Source organism: Gallinula chloropus (assembly GCF_964237585.1).
Source record: "Gallinula chloropus genome assembly, chromosome: 5".
In the NCBI taxonomy this organism is placed as follows: Eukaryota; Metazoa; Chordata; class Aves; order Gruiformes; family Rallidae; genus Gallinula; species Gallinula chloropus.
The window spans coordinates 1214230-1229899 of NC_140090.1; the positions used below are offsets into that span (position 1 = coordinate 1214230).

Genomic DNA, 15670 nt, shown 5'->3' on the forward strand with positions numbered 1-15670 from the left:
GCACTGCGGCCGGGCGCCGCGTGCCCCGGCTCCGCACAGCTCCGGCTGCGAGACCACGGTCAGGCCACCACCACCTGGGCCATCCAGGCAAGAGGGAGCGAAATCCAGGCAATGTGGGGTGGGGGGAATCATGACTCTGCCTTTGGGGTGCAGTTGGCCCGGAATAAATTCCTGCTGGGCTTCATGGAGACATCCAGCTGTTCCCATGTCCAGCTGTCCTACCGCCACCAGACACCAGGCACGTCCCGCTGGTGTGACACGGTTCTCTGGCACGTGTGTTATAAACCACAAAGATTTTTTAAAAAACAGTTACTAATTGTATCTAAATGTGAGTATTATTTATTTATTGTTCTGCCTAGGCTGGCTAATACAAGTTTCTTCTCTCAGCAATGCCTTAGGGAATACTTTTGGGTGGGTTTTTTCCCCTCCCCCCCAGCAGCCTAGATGCAGGAAAAGAAACCCCCAAGAAAACGTTCAAAGCAAAATCAAAACCAGCAGTTAATTTAAGGTGAGTGGGTTTGTTGGTAGGAATTAACTAATACACCTTCTTCTCAGGAAGAAAAAAAAAAAAACAACCCCAAAAAGACATGCAGCATAACTACTTTGTTGAACAAAACGCCACGATCCACATCAGAAAAAGAGAAATAAATAAAGAGTTCCAGAGCCCATCAGAACTTACCCTGGCAGTTACCCACCTGCACGGTTTGCCTACTACTGCCTCTTACAAGGGAAAGGACCGCTTCCCCCCCATGGTTTTTCAGGCTATACAGTATAAATATAGTAGGAGTCATGCCATAAAACTATATGCAGAAATTGCACACTATTATTGCATGCGTGTTGGGATACTACATGCCCACCAACAGCCGCTCGCCCAGCGGCCTGTTGTCCCTTCTCACAGCACAGCCGCCGCTACTCAGAGGATGCTCCTGCCCCCCTGGTGCAGCGGGGAGGGGGACACCTAGGAGTTGAGCAGGCACCCAGCTGGTGGAGGGCCGGCTGTCCTTGCCCGCGCTGCCCTTGCCCGCGGCAGTTCGCACGCCGCAGGACGGCCCCCCGGTCCCGTCGCGCTATGTGAAGCGGTCGGAATTCATTTTGCGCAGTTTGGGGGGCAGGTTGCCCTCCATCCTGCCCCCTCCGCCCCCCGACAGCTTCTGCAGCTTGGGGGGCAGGTCGGCCACCGACTGGCTGATGGGATCCGACATCATCTTTGTGGTTTTAGAGACCAGTTTCTCCTCCGAGTTGCCGGGGACCGAGCTGATGCGCTGGAGTTTCATGGGGAGGTCCCCCATGCTGTAGGCTTTCTCGGAGGTGGTGGAGCTCATCCTGAGGAGTTTTTTGGGGAAGTCTTCCCTCCCGGTTATTTTCTGCAGTTTTGAAGGTAGTTTTGTGCCAACCTCATCCAGCCCATCCAGGCACTCCACCGAGTTGTTCCTCTCCTTGCTGTTGCTGACAGCGGGCGCTATCAAGGGGGAGGACATGAGCAGCATCTCCTCCTGCTCCTTCACGCTGTAGGGCGGGGTGGGCACCTCAAAGGTGGCGTGGAACTGGGAGTAATCCACTTTAAAGAACCCCTCTTCCAAGGAGATAACGGGGAAGAAGCGATGCCCCCAGAGCACCTCGTCCTCGGTGTAGGATGTCCTGGCTTGGCACGTCATCCCTGCAACGAGCAAGGGAGAAAAACTTTCACCACAAGTGTGGATGCACAGACATCATGTGGGTTTTGGGGTTTTTTGCCCCCCCAATATCCCAATGAAATGTATGGGTTTTTAATGTACAAAAGGGAAGGTGTTGGCATGCCTACTGTTCACACGCAGTAGCTATTAACTCATCATCCTCAAGGTGAAAGGAGCAGACAAGAGAGGGAGGAGAGGACCTACTCTTACAGACACTTCTGAAGGTGCTGCTGACAAAGGGAAATATGGGGCTAATGGCACAGCCTGGTACTAAATTAATGCAAAACAAAACTCATCATAGAATCCCAGACTGGTCTGGGTGGGAAGGGACCCCCCCCCAAGGGTCACAGAGCTCCAACCCCCTGCCACAGGCAGGGACACCAACCTCCAGGCCTGGAGCTACACAAGGTTGCCCAGGGCCCCAGCCAACCTGGCCTTGAACACCCCCAGGGATGGGGCACCCACCCCCTCTCTGTGCAGCCCCTTCCAGCCCCTCACCACTCTCTCTGCAAAGAACTTCCCCCAATCTCTCCTCTCCCCCTTCCCTCCTCCAGCTTCACTCCAGCCCCCTTGTCCTGCCAGTCTCTGCCCTTACCAAGCTGGTGGGCACAGACAAAGCCAGCCCCTCGCTGTGGGCAGCGGCTGCCCAAACCAGCCGGCGGTTCCAGCCCACCAGCGAGCAGTAGGCACAGCCTGGGAACCACATTGATTCCTCTTAAAGGGCTTCACCAGCAATCTGCTCACAGATCCAGCGCTGCTGGGCTGAGATCCAAGCTTGGAAAAATCAGCAGGAAAGAAGAAACATGACTAAGAAATAGACATAACACTGCCCTTCCTCTTCCTTTGCTGCCTCCCACCATGGAGTAAAGTCTGAGCACGCCGACTTGGTCATCCCAGTGACCCGTCTGACCTTGGAAACCATAGGGAAATGATGACCCTGGATTGCTGGAGGCTTCTGGGATAAATCCTACTGCTGCTTCTTAAGGGTTTTTTTAAAACGGTATCCGTAGTAATCCGTAAATAGAATTACCCTGCCATTTTATCCCAGCACAGCCAGCTGGCAATGTGACATTTGGATTTTCAGGAAGGTAAATGTACCTCTGCAAACACATCCTCTGCTGAGCTGGCAGGAACGCCTGTAAGTCAGGAGAAATCAAAGGAACGTTTGGAAGGCACAAGAATCACAGAATCACAAGGTTGGGGAAAAAAAAAAAACACCCCTTGAAGCTCATCAAGTCCAACCATTCCTGTCCTGTGCTCACATCCCTGAGCACCTCATCTACCCAACAGGAAGAATAGCAGGGCTGTGTTGAGGAGGATGGGTGATGTGCAGCCAGAAACCACTCTCTACTCTCTGGAGAGAGTCCAGAGGAGGCTACAATGATGCTGAAGGGCCTGGAGCATCTCCCCTGTGAGGAAAGGCTGAGTGAGCTGGGGCTGTTCAGCCTGGAGAGAAGAAGACTAAGGGGGGACCTTACTAATAGTTATAAATATCTTAAATGTGGGATGCAGGGGGGGAAATGGCCAGTCCCTTTTCAGTGTCTGTGGGGACAGGACAAGGGGCGATGGGCTCAAGTTGGAGCACAGGGAGTTCCCCCCCAATGTGGGGAAGAACTTCTTGCCAGTGAGGGTGAGGGAGCCCTGGGACAGGCTGCCCAGGGGGTGTGGAGTCTCCTTCTCTGGAGAGATTCCAGCCCCGTCTGGACACCGCCCTGTGTGCCCTGTCCTAGGGACCCTGCTTGGGCAGGGGGTTGGACCCCATGGGCCCTTCCAACCCCTGTGATTCTATGATTCTAATGGACTCAAAGTTTTAGTTCAAACCCCGTGGTCAGGCAGTCCCAGCCCTTCCCTGGCTCAGGTACACCAGTACTTCAGCCTTGATGGTACTCCTTCCCCTGGTCACCACATGTTTCAGGTCTGTTCACTAAGCAAAGTGGAAGCAACCACATACCTAATGGGGTGGGGGGGGAACCCCACAACCCACCCTAGATTTTCAGAGAAACAGTAATTAGAGTGAGAATTAGCATGAGCGCTTCTTCCATCTGTGCCCCTTACTCCACAGCTGCTCATTAGCACCGCTCATTAGTACCTCCACCGCCAGCACCCGGACCTTTCCTCCTCTGCTTCTCCAGAGCTGGCTCCTGAGGAGCCCTCATTAGCCAAGGGACACGGCTAATAATGCATGCAAATGGTGGGAGCAGCCTTGGGAGCCGGGCCTGCCGTGCCTGTGAAGCAGATGGCTGGTTAACTCCAGTGACCTTGTGCTTTAGGTACCAAACTGCTTGCAATGCAGCTCTGCCCGTGCAGGAAGGCTGGTGATTGCCATGCTGGCTGCTGCTGCGCTGGGCAGGCGAGCGGCACCCCCGGCGTGGCCAAAGGGCTCCCGGGGGGCTCTGGCCACAGCAAGGCTGCTCTGCAGAGCTGAGTGGGGGGGGATGTGCCTTGCACAGCTCGCTCTTTGCTCTGGGAATGCTAAAAGGATGAAAATAAAGCTTTATTGTAAATGGCATCCATTAAAATGGGTGTAAGGGGGTGTGGGGGGAACACGTGGGGCAGCAATGCTGCCAGGGCTCGGGGGAGGAAGGGGACCAGTGCACAGGACTGGCCAGCACCTGCATCCCCATCCCCACCCTCAGCCACTGCTGCGTGCCCAGGGCCGTGCTGGGGTAGGGAATCAGCTGAGCTCTCCCATCCCCACCAGCCACTTTGCCACGGGGCTGCTTCCACCTCCTGATCCATCACCCCACATCTCCCCAGCCTGCTGTGGTCAGCAGGCTTTCCAAGGAGGAGCTTTATACCTCCTTGGAATGTATTAGCTGAGACTCTGGAAGCTCAGCCTCACGTTCTGCTCCGCTGCCGTAGCCCTCTGCAAGCTCACTGGAGAGATAAATATTTGCAGGGATATAATTTCTCTTTAAAACCAATTTGTGCTATTCACTAACAAACCTGAGGGTACAAATTATTTAATTGCCTCTCAGGATGAACAGCAGCAGCTCCTCATTACAGGGAATACCTGTCACACTAAGCAGAGGATGCTAAGAGGTGCTAACGTGCTCTGATAAGCCCTCGGGCAAGAAGTCAGTTCTCAGGTTTCCTTCCCGACTCTTCCTTCCCTTCCTGCTTTCTCAGCTGAGCCTCAGAGTCATGGATACAAGCTCTGCAATGCCTTTCTGCTATTCCATCCTGGAGCATCCAGCTCCCAACAGCCCCAGCCAGAACCATCTCCTTGTGTCATCACAGCAACCACCGCGTTGCAGAAGGCGCTTGATGACCGGAGCCATTATCCACGGCCTTGGGCAGAACCAGCAGCAGCTCTTTGCTGGTGTCAGGACATGTGGCCCGTGCTGCCTCCCCACAAGAGTCAGGGCTGCAGTAATGCCTGGGAGAGGCACGGTCCCTGGGGCTGCCAGCCAGCACAGGAACAGCATGTGCATCCCACAGCGGGAGCGCAGCAGCTCGCTCCCTGCATCCCAACGCTCCTTCCCACGCACGGGTAAAACTGCCTGCACCTGAGGCAGGTCCAGCCCCACGTATGGCAGCAGCGGGGCAGCAGAAACACATCACCCAAAGCTCGGCTCTCTCCCCTTAATTTCACCATGAGCTTGAGCAGACCACCCAGACAGGAAAGCCCCAGACTGAACATCAGCAGGTATTTCCAGTTCTTCCCATAGGAAAAGCAGGAGTAGCTGGGTGCAGCCCACCCCTGGCAGCCCTTCTCACTATCTACCTCAGGATTATTCTCCTTGTTTTACTCTCAGGTAAACACAGACCTGTTCCTCTAGCCAGGTGTAGTTCCTTTCTTTAAACACCCAAACATATGAAGCAGCAGGAGTCTGGGAGCTGTGCCAGGCCACGCCAGGGCTCGGGCTGCTGATGGACACGTACCGGGGATGGCACGCTGATGTGGGCATGCCCAACGGGCTCTAACAGCCATTGCCATCAGGCTAAGACATTCTCCTCCCCTTCTGTTGCTATAAAAGGCTTTATGTACCCCCCTTCCCCCCCCAAGAAGTCACCCATCAGCAGGGTACACAGCCAGCAGGCCCTTCCATGCCTTCATCCCGCTAATGGGCCCGTTAAAATGTTAGTTACCAGGTTGCCTGTATTATTAATATTCCTCTGCAGGATAAATTTTAACCTCTGGTTTGGGAGCCAGGGCACTGTATGCAGTGCATCTCATCAGAAAGCCACCCATTTGTCAAGGTAAAAGCTTCTGCTGGGTTTTGTTGGTGGCTCCTAAGGCAGGCCACTGTCACAGAGCGCTCTGCGGGGCAGCTGACAGTCAGCGATGCCCGTTAGCCACGCTCTGACGGCATACAGACCCCCAACCACACACTTAGGCATACCTTCCCTAAAACCCAGACCAAACCTCCAATAAAACCCCTCTTCAGTAGCTCAAAACCAGGGGCTGGGAAGCCATGGTTCACTCTGGCCACGGGATTCTCCCCCAGAAGCTCGGGTCCTACCCTGTGCCTTGCCAAACCTCGTGCCTGCGCATTTGGGACCAGCCCTACCCAGCTCACCTCTCCCCATGGCCAGGAATTAAATCCCTTCCGTGGAAACCAGGACCTGCCTCTGTCCTCAAAGTATTATAAATAAGGAGCCTAAAGGAAGGCAAGGGCAAAGGTTTGGGACTCATCTCCTCACAGGCAGAGGCTGAAGTGGTGTCAGGGAGAGCTTTAGCACTGGAGATGTTGCTACTGGTTAAATTCAGTCATTTATAACCCCCCTGTAGTGACCAGGCATCCCTCTGGAGAGTCCTGTGGCACACAGAGCCACAATCCACAACACAGGGGAATCCCAGACATGCATATTTGGGAACACTTTCCATGAGCATCCCCAAATCACATACAGCAGAGCGGCTCTGGAGGCTGAGCACAGGCTAAACCGATGGCTTTCGCACCTTGAGCTGGTGATGAAAATTTATTTTGTAATTTTTTTTACTAATTACAGACTCACAGAATCACAGGGGTTGGAAGGGACCTCCAGAGCCCATTGGGTCCAACCCCCTGCCAAGGCAGGGTCCCTAGGACAGGTTGCATCCAGACGGGGCTGGCATATCTCCAGAGAAGGAGACTCCACACCCCCCTGGGCAGCTCGTCTCCTTTCAGCATTTGTTCTGAGGCAAGGGCTAGAGAAGAATACATCTCCCTGTCATCAGAAGTTATTAATTACAAGCTGTTATTTCTAATGAGGTGGAGCTCCTGGGTTTAGAGCCCGAGCTGCGCGGAGACAGCAGGTGCAATTATCCCACCCTCAGCCAAGCAGCCAGCTAGCTGAGGTTCTGTTTGTCCCTGTCTCTGGCAGGTTCAGACTCACTACTCCATTTCCAGGAAGCACCAAGGAGCCAGAGCGCTGTGCAAACACTTACTGAGAAACAGGGCTGTGCAAACAGCCAGCGCTAATGGACCAGAGCGCCCACGTGCTCGCTCAACAACCACGTCATGCAGCAGAGGGCTGGTGCCGTGGGGGGGATGCTGGGGTCCTAATGAGCCAGGTTAATGACCCTGATGATAGCTTCTACCTTTGCTGCAGGGTAAGGCCAGCTCCCCAGGAAGGTGAAGGCATCCCAAAGGACAACAGTTGCTGTCAAACCCATCAAACATCCAGCCTCATCTTGCATGGTCCAAAGTCCCATCCCATGGCTGCTGGCTGTGATGTCCCCATGGATGGCTCTGGGTTGTCACGGGATGAAGGTATCGGATGTGGACAACCTGCCCTTCATCCCCATGCTGGGCTCTGTAAGCTTGAGCTCAATTCCAGTCATTCTAGTGCTGGCTTTAGAACTTTAGACTAAAGACCATGTACCCAGGTGCTTTAGGACCTTTAGACCTGGTCTTTAGACCTAGCCCAGGGGGGTGTGGAGTCTCCTTCTCTGGAGAGATTCCAGCCCCGTCTGGACACTGCCCTGTGTGCCCTGTCCTAGGGACCCTGCTTTGGCAGGGGGTTGGACCCCATGGGCTCTGGAGGCCCCTTCCAACCCCTGTGATTCTGTGACCTTTAGACCTGGTCTAAAGGTCCTAAAGCACCTGGGTACATGGTCCCTCCTGAAGCAGCCAGAGAGCAGTGGAAACGCAGAGCCCTTCACCGCTGCGAATCACCAGCTGAGATCTGTCTCCCCGAACTAATAAGGGGGCAGATGGAGGACAAAAAAAATCTGTAAATAAGTGCTTTGACTAATTCTAGCCTATAATAACCCTCAAATTATGTCTAAATTTCTAAAGTACCCAGATGGAGCTGGCTGCATGCAGGCAATTTCTAGAACTCGTAATGCACTGCCTTGGAAAAAAAAATCTCCCAGGCGTGCTGTTATTTCTGTGGCTCTCTTTAAGGATTTATTTCAGAAGTTGGCTGATAGTTGACAAATCACAGAGCACTAATAAGCTTTTAATAGCCCCCTCCCCCTCCCTGTGAAAGTTTTCAGTGGGGATTTAGGCAACCAGAGGTTCCAGGGCTCTTTTCTCTCTGCAAGGTAACACCAGAAATTTCACCTTAAGCCTTTTTATGCTTCTGGGCTGCAATTTGCTGGCCAAGGGCTGGGCACAGGCACGGCAGGAGGAGGTGTCATCCTTCTTAGCATGGACACATGGAAAAGTTTATCTGAACAGAGATAACTGTTGTGGCATCAGGACTCAACAGCGTGTTGTCCCGAGGGCACCAAAAAGGGCATCTTGGCACCCGACCCGCCAGGACAGGAGCAAAGACAATTTCTCTAGCAAAATTCACAAATATGCTTTTTTTTTTGTCCCTTTTCCCCCCTTCTTAAGAGCTAAGGCCATGCCTGGACCCAAGCCAGGTGGCTCTTCCCTTCACCGTGCATTTCCATGGCGTTTGCCACCCTTAAACCTGCAGCATCCCTGTAAAGCCTCAGAAATCCATGTTAGAAATTGGTCAGAGTCACAGAATCACAAGGTTGGAAAAGCCCTTTAAGATCATAAAGTCCAACTGTCCCTGTCCTGTGCTGACCCAGATCCCTGAGCACCTCATCTCCCCTCTGTTAAACACCCCCAGGGCTGGGGACTCAGCCCCTCCCTGGGCAGCCTGTGCCACAGCCCCACAACTCTGCCAGGGAAGAACTTTGCCCTCCCAGCTGAGCTGACCCTGCCCTGGGGCAGCTTGAGCCCATTGCCCCTTGGCCCATCTCCTGTCCCCTGGCTGCAGAGACCATCGCCCACCTCTCTGCACCCTCCTGGCAGGGCAGGGGAGGTGGGGAGAAGGGCTCCCCTCAGCCTCCTCTTCTCCAGGCTCAACACCCCCAGCTCCCTCAGCTGCTCCTCAGAGGATTTGCCCTCCAGCCCCTTCCCCAGCCTGGTTGCCCTTCTCTGCACTCGCTCCAGGACCTCCCTGTCCTTCTGATGCTGAGGAGCCCAGAACTGGACCCAGCACTCCAGGTGTGGCCTCAGCAATGCCGAGTAGTCATCCTGCAACAGTAAACCCATAGCTCAGAATGAAGCTAGTTTACACCTGCAAAAGCAAAGCCTGGCATGAGACGCAGTATAAGAACAGACCACACTCATCCTGCCCTCTCACAGGATGAAGGGAAGATTTATTGCCCTAGAAAAAAGGGGAGTTGCATGATTTAAACGGCAATCCCACCTCTTCCAGGACTGCAGAGACAAGCCAGGAAAAGCAGCTAAGGAAGCGTGTGGCATCTTGATGTTAACATCTGTCTGCTGCGTTGGAAAAGCCAAGAGATGTCTGAACCCTGCAATGAGCTGGAAAACGGGCACCTGAGATGGGAAGGCAGGGCCAAAACTCGGGGTGAAGGATGCTCCTGGCCTTATCCTCTCAGTGTTCACTGCAGTGTTATTTTTTAACGCTCATTAGGACCACAAGCTGCACCACACCGGCCTGAACAAGGCCCGGCCCGGCTGAAGGGCTGCCAGGCAGGTGGAAAGCGCAAGCTTCCCCGTCCCTTTGGAAAGAACAGCTATTTTTAGCATTAACACAATTGCAGGGGGTATTTTTTTATTAAACTGGTGGCAGTTTGAAGAGCGATAAGAGTTTCTGTCAGGCTGTGGCAGGCAGCCTGCTGCTGGCAGCTGTGTCTGCTTCAATGCCCCGACCTGGACTTCTGAGGCCTTATTTTCTCTGGGAGCTGGGCAGCCACCTACAGAATGCTCCTGATTCCCTCTAAAGTAACGTTTAATTAAGAAGAACCTTCTCTTAAAGGGAAGAAAAATACCTAATTTCCTGAAATGCAAGAGCCAAAAGAGGTGTGATAGAAAAAACCGGGGAAGAAATGAGGAGAACCTGACATTGCTCATGAGCCACCAGTCCCAGCGGAGAAGATGGAGGCTCACACACGTCCTCAGGGACACATGCAGGCCCCAGATGCTGGGACAGCCTGTGGGAGATGGGTAATTCGGGGGCTGTGACAGGCCCTGGGCCAGGGCATGGAGACTAATTCCTCCCTCAAGAGCACGCTTCCCATGAAATATCACTCTGCCTTTACAAAAACCCTGGTGCTTAATCACCATTTACTTATTACTGAGATCTAGCTCCAGGCCTGGAGGTTGGTGTCCCTGCCTGTGGCAGGGGGTTGGAGCTCTCTGATCCTTGGGGTCCCTCCCAACCCAGACCCGTCTGGGATTCTATGATCTAGAAATGGCCCCAACTAAAGGAGGTCAGAGATTAAAGGAATTAACCACGAGGGGAACCGAGGCAGGCAGCACACACGCCTTTCTGCCGCCGTCAGCCATCAGTCTTATGCTAAACACTCTAATTCCTCCTCGTGCTGAATAGCAAACCCAGGCTTCTGCTCTGCTACTCGATTTAGACACGTTGTTTATGCTCCAGCACTATAAATACCTCCCGGTTTATTCAGACTGTGCCGTTCTCCCAGGAGCTATCTTGACACTTAAAAAATAGCGGTGACAGCCGAGGTATTTTTCTTATCAGCCGGTCCTCTTCGCAAGGGCAATTTTTAATCACTCATAAACACATAGCTTTCTGACATCTCACAGGCAGCTCATCTTGATGCTTACCAGGACTGCAGCTACCCATCGTTTGCACAAATTATAGCAGGTTTCCAAAAATGTCCTAAAATCCCAGCACAGGAAAGCAAGGCACCGCTGTGGTGTTAACACTGCTCCCATGGAAAGGGATGCAACAGGCTGCTGCCAGCTGAGCTAACCACTAACCCTCCAAACCCCCCTCCCCAAAGCCAAGGGGGAAATCAAAGCACAGCAGCCTTCAGCGCTGCCCTCCTGCGCTCAGCCTGCGGATGGATGCAGCACGGTATTTTCCACTCCTTTGCAAAAACAGCGCCAGGAGCAGAGTTATCAGAGCAAAGCCACCTAAGACATTTAATGCAGAGACAGAAATTGGTACTATCTGAGAACCTGGCCTGGTATTTTTCTTATAATTTTATTTTTTGGGTTTTTTTCCCCCCAAAAAACCCTCCAGTCTCTGAGCCGTTCCCTTCTACCTACGTGCTGGAGTGCGTCAGGGCTGATTTCAGCCCCTTCAGCTCCTTCCTCTGAGCAGGTTTTTTTTCGCAGAGCCATCTGCCACACTCCCGTTTTTGCATCATTTCCCTCCTACCGGGATGTTATTGAATAAGCAGCCACTGCACCAGAAAGGAAAGATTTAATTCCCTGCTCCGTGCAGCGCTCTGCTAGGACGCGTCGGGAGCGCAGTGCGGTGTCGGGCAGGGGGGAAGGGGCAGAGGGAGGAAAGGGGGATGGAAACGGGGCAACACACCTGGTTTTGGTGGATGGGGATGTTTACAGGATGCTCAGCAATACCTATGCAGTGGCACTTGGCTGTATACATGAGTTGCCCACCCACGCCCTGGCAGAGGACGGTGGATGCTCTCCAGAGCTCCCCTCCAGCCACAAACACGCTGTTGTCTGCACAGCCCTGTGATACCATCCCTCATGCCCACAGCTGAGAATATTTCCAAAGCAGAGCAGACAGAACAGGATCACCAGAGCCAGGGGAGGTGGGGATGCCTTCCTCCAGCTCCTCAGCCCGGGCACCACACGCTGCATAAACGGCAGTGCAATTCTGCATGGCTGGGGATGCTGCAGCTGGCAAGGGGTCATCTTCAGCAGTCTGGTAACTCTTCCCAGCTCTGGGCTTCCCAAATTATTGTAAGCTGAAAGTGTTCAGCTTACCATGCTGGATCCCTATCGTGAGGGAAATAATTTCTCAAACAAAAAAGACCGCTTACCAAAAAACGTTTCAAGTTAATACAACACTGGCAACTTCCCCACCGAGGTCTTCCTCGACTCTAAGTCCTACCTGGGACCTCTCACTGTGCAGCTCCCATGGGGCAAAGTCCCATCATCATCAGGCTGGGGCTGATCTGCCCTGGGTGCTGCTGCACCAGCCTGCGCCGGGGCTAAAGAAATGGGGTTTGGCTCCCAAACCACAGCCTGATCCACCACCCGAGCACTGGCTGGAGAAGGGATGGGGGTCACCCCTCATTTTATCTCATGCCTGCCCCAACAACAGCAAGCTTTGAATTTAAAAGCAAGCAGCTCTCAGTTATCCTTAATTAACGTCACAAATAATGGGATGAGACGTGACTCCCCTCAGCTCCCCACTGCCTGCATCATGCCAGGGGCAGCTCCCTCCAGGAGCCAAATTCCAAATACGGTTTTTCTCCCAGTAAGAATGAAGCAGCTGGGTCCTGCAATTAATGCAGTTTGGGCTCCAAAGGGCAGCCAAACAGGCAGTGTTTTCATCTGGAGCCCGTTGGGGATGCTAGGGAAGAGACACAGGAAGAAAGAGTCGGGAGGATGCCACAGAACATGTCACAGAGGGTTCTGCCAACCAGCCAGGTAGAATGGGTCAAAAACCCAACAAACCAACATTTGAAATCAATTATACTCTTCAAATGAGAACATTTTAATTATGAGGCAAGAAACACAAGCCCAGAGCCCAGCCTTTCCCTCTGAATATGCCATTTCTTCAGCGGCCCTGCGCTTCTCCAAACACCCACCCAGCCATATGCCGCTGAGCTCCAAAATAGAGCACTTCAGGGCTTTGGCAGGCCTGAAAACCTCCCCAAAGCAGCATTTCATGTTAGAGACCACCTTCCTGGGGTGGGAAACTCTTTCTCTTTACTCTGAAAAGTACCACGTGCTGGTGCTATACGACTTGGCCACATCATTTGTGGGCTCCAAGTTACGTGAGCATCTCCTGCATGCTGCCTGCAGTGCCCAGGGGGAGCAGAGCAGCGGGGAGAGACCTGCTGCAGCACCAGCTCCTCCTTCCTGGCATCCTGTGGTCCAGGAAAGGCTCTCAGGGGATGGCTGGGGGGCTTCTTAAATACACCATACACCCGGCAGCCAATCACCGAGCCAAAATAACTTGTAGTTCAGCAAGAACTGCACCAAGAGAAGGATGAAGCATGCCATGGAGCCTGGTTTGGGAAGAAGCTTCCCTCAGTGCTGTCGGTCTAACAGAGGCATTTGCTTGCTCAGCACCTTCACCACAGCGTCATTTCAAGGCAACCAACTGCTGCAAAGCAACCTGCTCCTGCACCAGCTGCCTCCTGCTCCTGGCCTGCAGCCCCAGCTGGCCTGGGGGTGCTTTGGACAGACGTTTCAAGGTGGGATATCCCCCCACACATACCAGGGCCTCTGGCCAAAGAGGGAACACCTCATTTACTGTCCCCTCCCATTGCACCAGCATTTGAAACCTATAGTGATTACCAACTGCCTGTGTAGCCCACAGGTATCTCACCTATCTATCTACACAGGTATCTAGCTATTCCTACATAGCCCACAGGTATCTTGGGGATAGACCTGGGGTGACAGAATCACAGAATCACAGGGGCTGGAAGGGACCCCCAGAGCCCATGGGGTCCAACCCCCTGCCCAAGCAGGGTCCCTAGGACAGGGCACACAGGGCGGTGTCCAGATGGGGCTGGAATCTCTCCAGAGAAGGAGACTCCACACCCCCTGGGCAGCCTGTCCCTGGCAACCAGGAGACAGCCCCAAAAAAGAGGGGAGAAGGGGACAGAGGGCCTCCTGCTTTGGGACAGGGGCTTCCCACAGCAAACAGCTGCAGGAGGGAACATAAATACTCCTGACAATCCCAAAACAACCCCAAACCACCACCTCCCATGCCAGGAGGCTCCTCTGTCCCTTTCAGCTGCACAGATAAACCCGACAGTAGGTTTGAAGCGGCTCTTTCACCCCCGTCTATCTAAGAGCGCCTGTCTTGCGCTTGAAACATTCATAGCCCCAGCCCCAGCATCTCCCAGCCTGCTACAGCTCCTGTCATGTAGTTAAAATTAATGCACAGTGCTTAACACGAGATCCCTTGAACTAAACATAGCGTTTGCTGCACAGGCCCTGCTTTCAGCTGACAAACACTTCTTGCCAACACATCAGGGGCACAGAATTTCCTGGGGAGAGATGCACCCATCCTGGCGGTGCTGGGAGAGACGAGCATCAGGCTGGGCTTGACAACCCCTGGGCTGCAAAAGCCTCTTCAGGAAAGCAGAAGCACCTTGCTACAACCTATGTATATAGGGCAGGTATGTATATAGTTAGAGAAGGAGTTATGCCCTTCGTGTGTCCCCTGGCAGGAGGGTGGCCTCACAGGGACCCAAGCACCAGCATCAATTACCTGTGCTGGTTTTTAATGACAAGAATTACACTTAAATTACAGCAAAGCCACAAGAGCATTAGGGTTTGTACAGCTCTTCAGGAGTGATCCATGAGGAGGGCAGGGAGAGGTGGGATGCTTCGCTGGGAGAAGCCAACACCCAGCCAGGTGCCCACCCAAAATCTGTGGGTTTAGAATGCTTTTAGTCCCAGCATAGACACAGAGCCAGGCAGAACGTCCCTGCAAACACACAGTCATTCATCAGGCTCCATGTCCTGAGAGCAGTTCCAGTTTGGCAAATCACCTCTGTATATACAGCTAGAAATGCCTCTTTCAAAATAATCAAGAACTTCAGCAAGGAGAACCCCTCAAACTCCAGGATCTTCTCATCTCTGCGCTGTAATTCATTGATGCCATTGCCAGCAATTCCTGCAATACACATGAGAGTATCGAGCTAACCCAGCACCCATGCACATTTTGGGAGGCAATGCAGATTCACCCCAGGTTCCTCTCCCTCCCAGCATGTTGTACACAGGCTGGGTACAAGCCTCAACACATCTGCTGCGCTCCCTTTGATCAGAACATTTCCCTTTTTGGGGTAAATCAGCTGTTACGTCTCACAGCCTGTCCTGAGGAGGCAAAACCACCTTCTAACTCATACAAAAAGCTCTACCCAGGTGTGAGTCCCTAATCCCAGTGCCCACCAGTGTCCACCAGTGCTTGCCATGCTTACCAGCTGTGCAGGCTCTGCTCATCCTGCCCAGTGGGGAATGCTGCCAAAGCACAAAGTTGAAGTGGCAAAACTTTTTAAGGACATTTTTTAGGATTAATTAACAGAAATTAAATTGCTTTCATTTTCCTAAGAGCCATGACTGAGCCCCAGGCATCTGGTGGGACATCCCTGGGCCGTGTCCTTCCCATCTGAGCAATCCTGGCCCACAAAGAGCAGTGAGAGTTGCTTGATATCTGGCGTATAAATTGCCCAGTATCTGGAGTATATGTTGCCCAATATCTGGAGTATATGTTGCCCAGTATCTGGAGTATATGTTGTTTGATATCTGGCATATAAACTGCCTGGTATCTGGCATTTTCAGCCTCTGAAGGCTGGCTCAGCAGAACTCCACCCCGCCAGTCGCTGTCCAAGGCCAGCCTCTCAGCCCTGGCCCACCGACTGATGGTTAGCAGTAAGGCAGACAGAGTGGAAGAAAATAGACCCATTTTTGGATGGTGTTGGGGGTGAAGGACCTGAAGGGACAAGGGGCCACCTGGCAGCTGCTTTCCTCTCTCTCTGAAGTAACGTTCTGGGTCATCATCTCAATGCAAAGATGCAAAGGAGCGTTACCACTAACCAGTACACACAGGGCCGTCCCACAAATTCAAGATTTGGAAGCCAGCCTGCCAAAAGCTAAGGTCACCCCCTTCCCCTGCAG

At 53.1% G+C, this 15670-nt stretch overlaps 1 protein-coding gene across 1 annotated transcript in view; it reads right to left on the bottom strand.

The window, feature by feature from the left end:
* Positions 1-1067: 1067 nt before the first annotated feature.
* The window catches only part of KCNJ3 (potassium inwardly rectifying channel subfamily J member 3), a gene marked incomplete at both ends in the record, with an annotated part of 38402 nt that continues 23799 nt past the window's right edge, over positions 1068-15670 (bottom strand). Inside the window, one exon of the mRNA XM_084264307.1 lies at positions 1068-1657. Within this exon, the coding sequence (XP_084120433.1) occupies positions 1068-1657 (590 nt within the window). The remainder of the gene's footprint in view (positions 1658-15670) is intronic.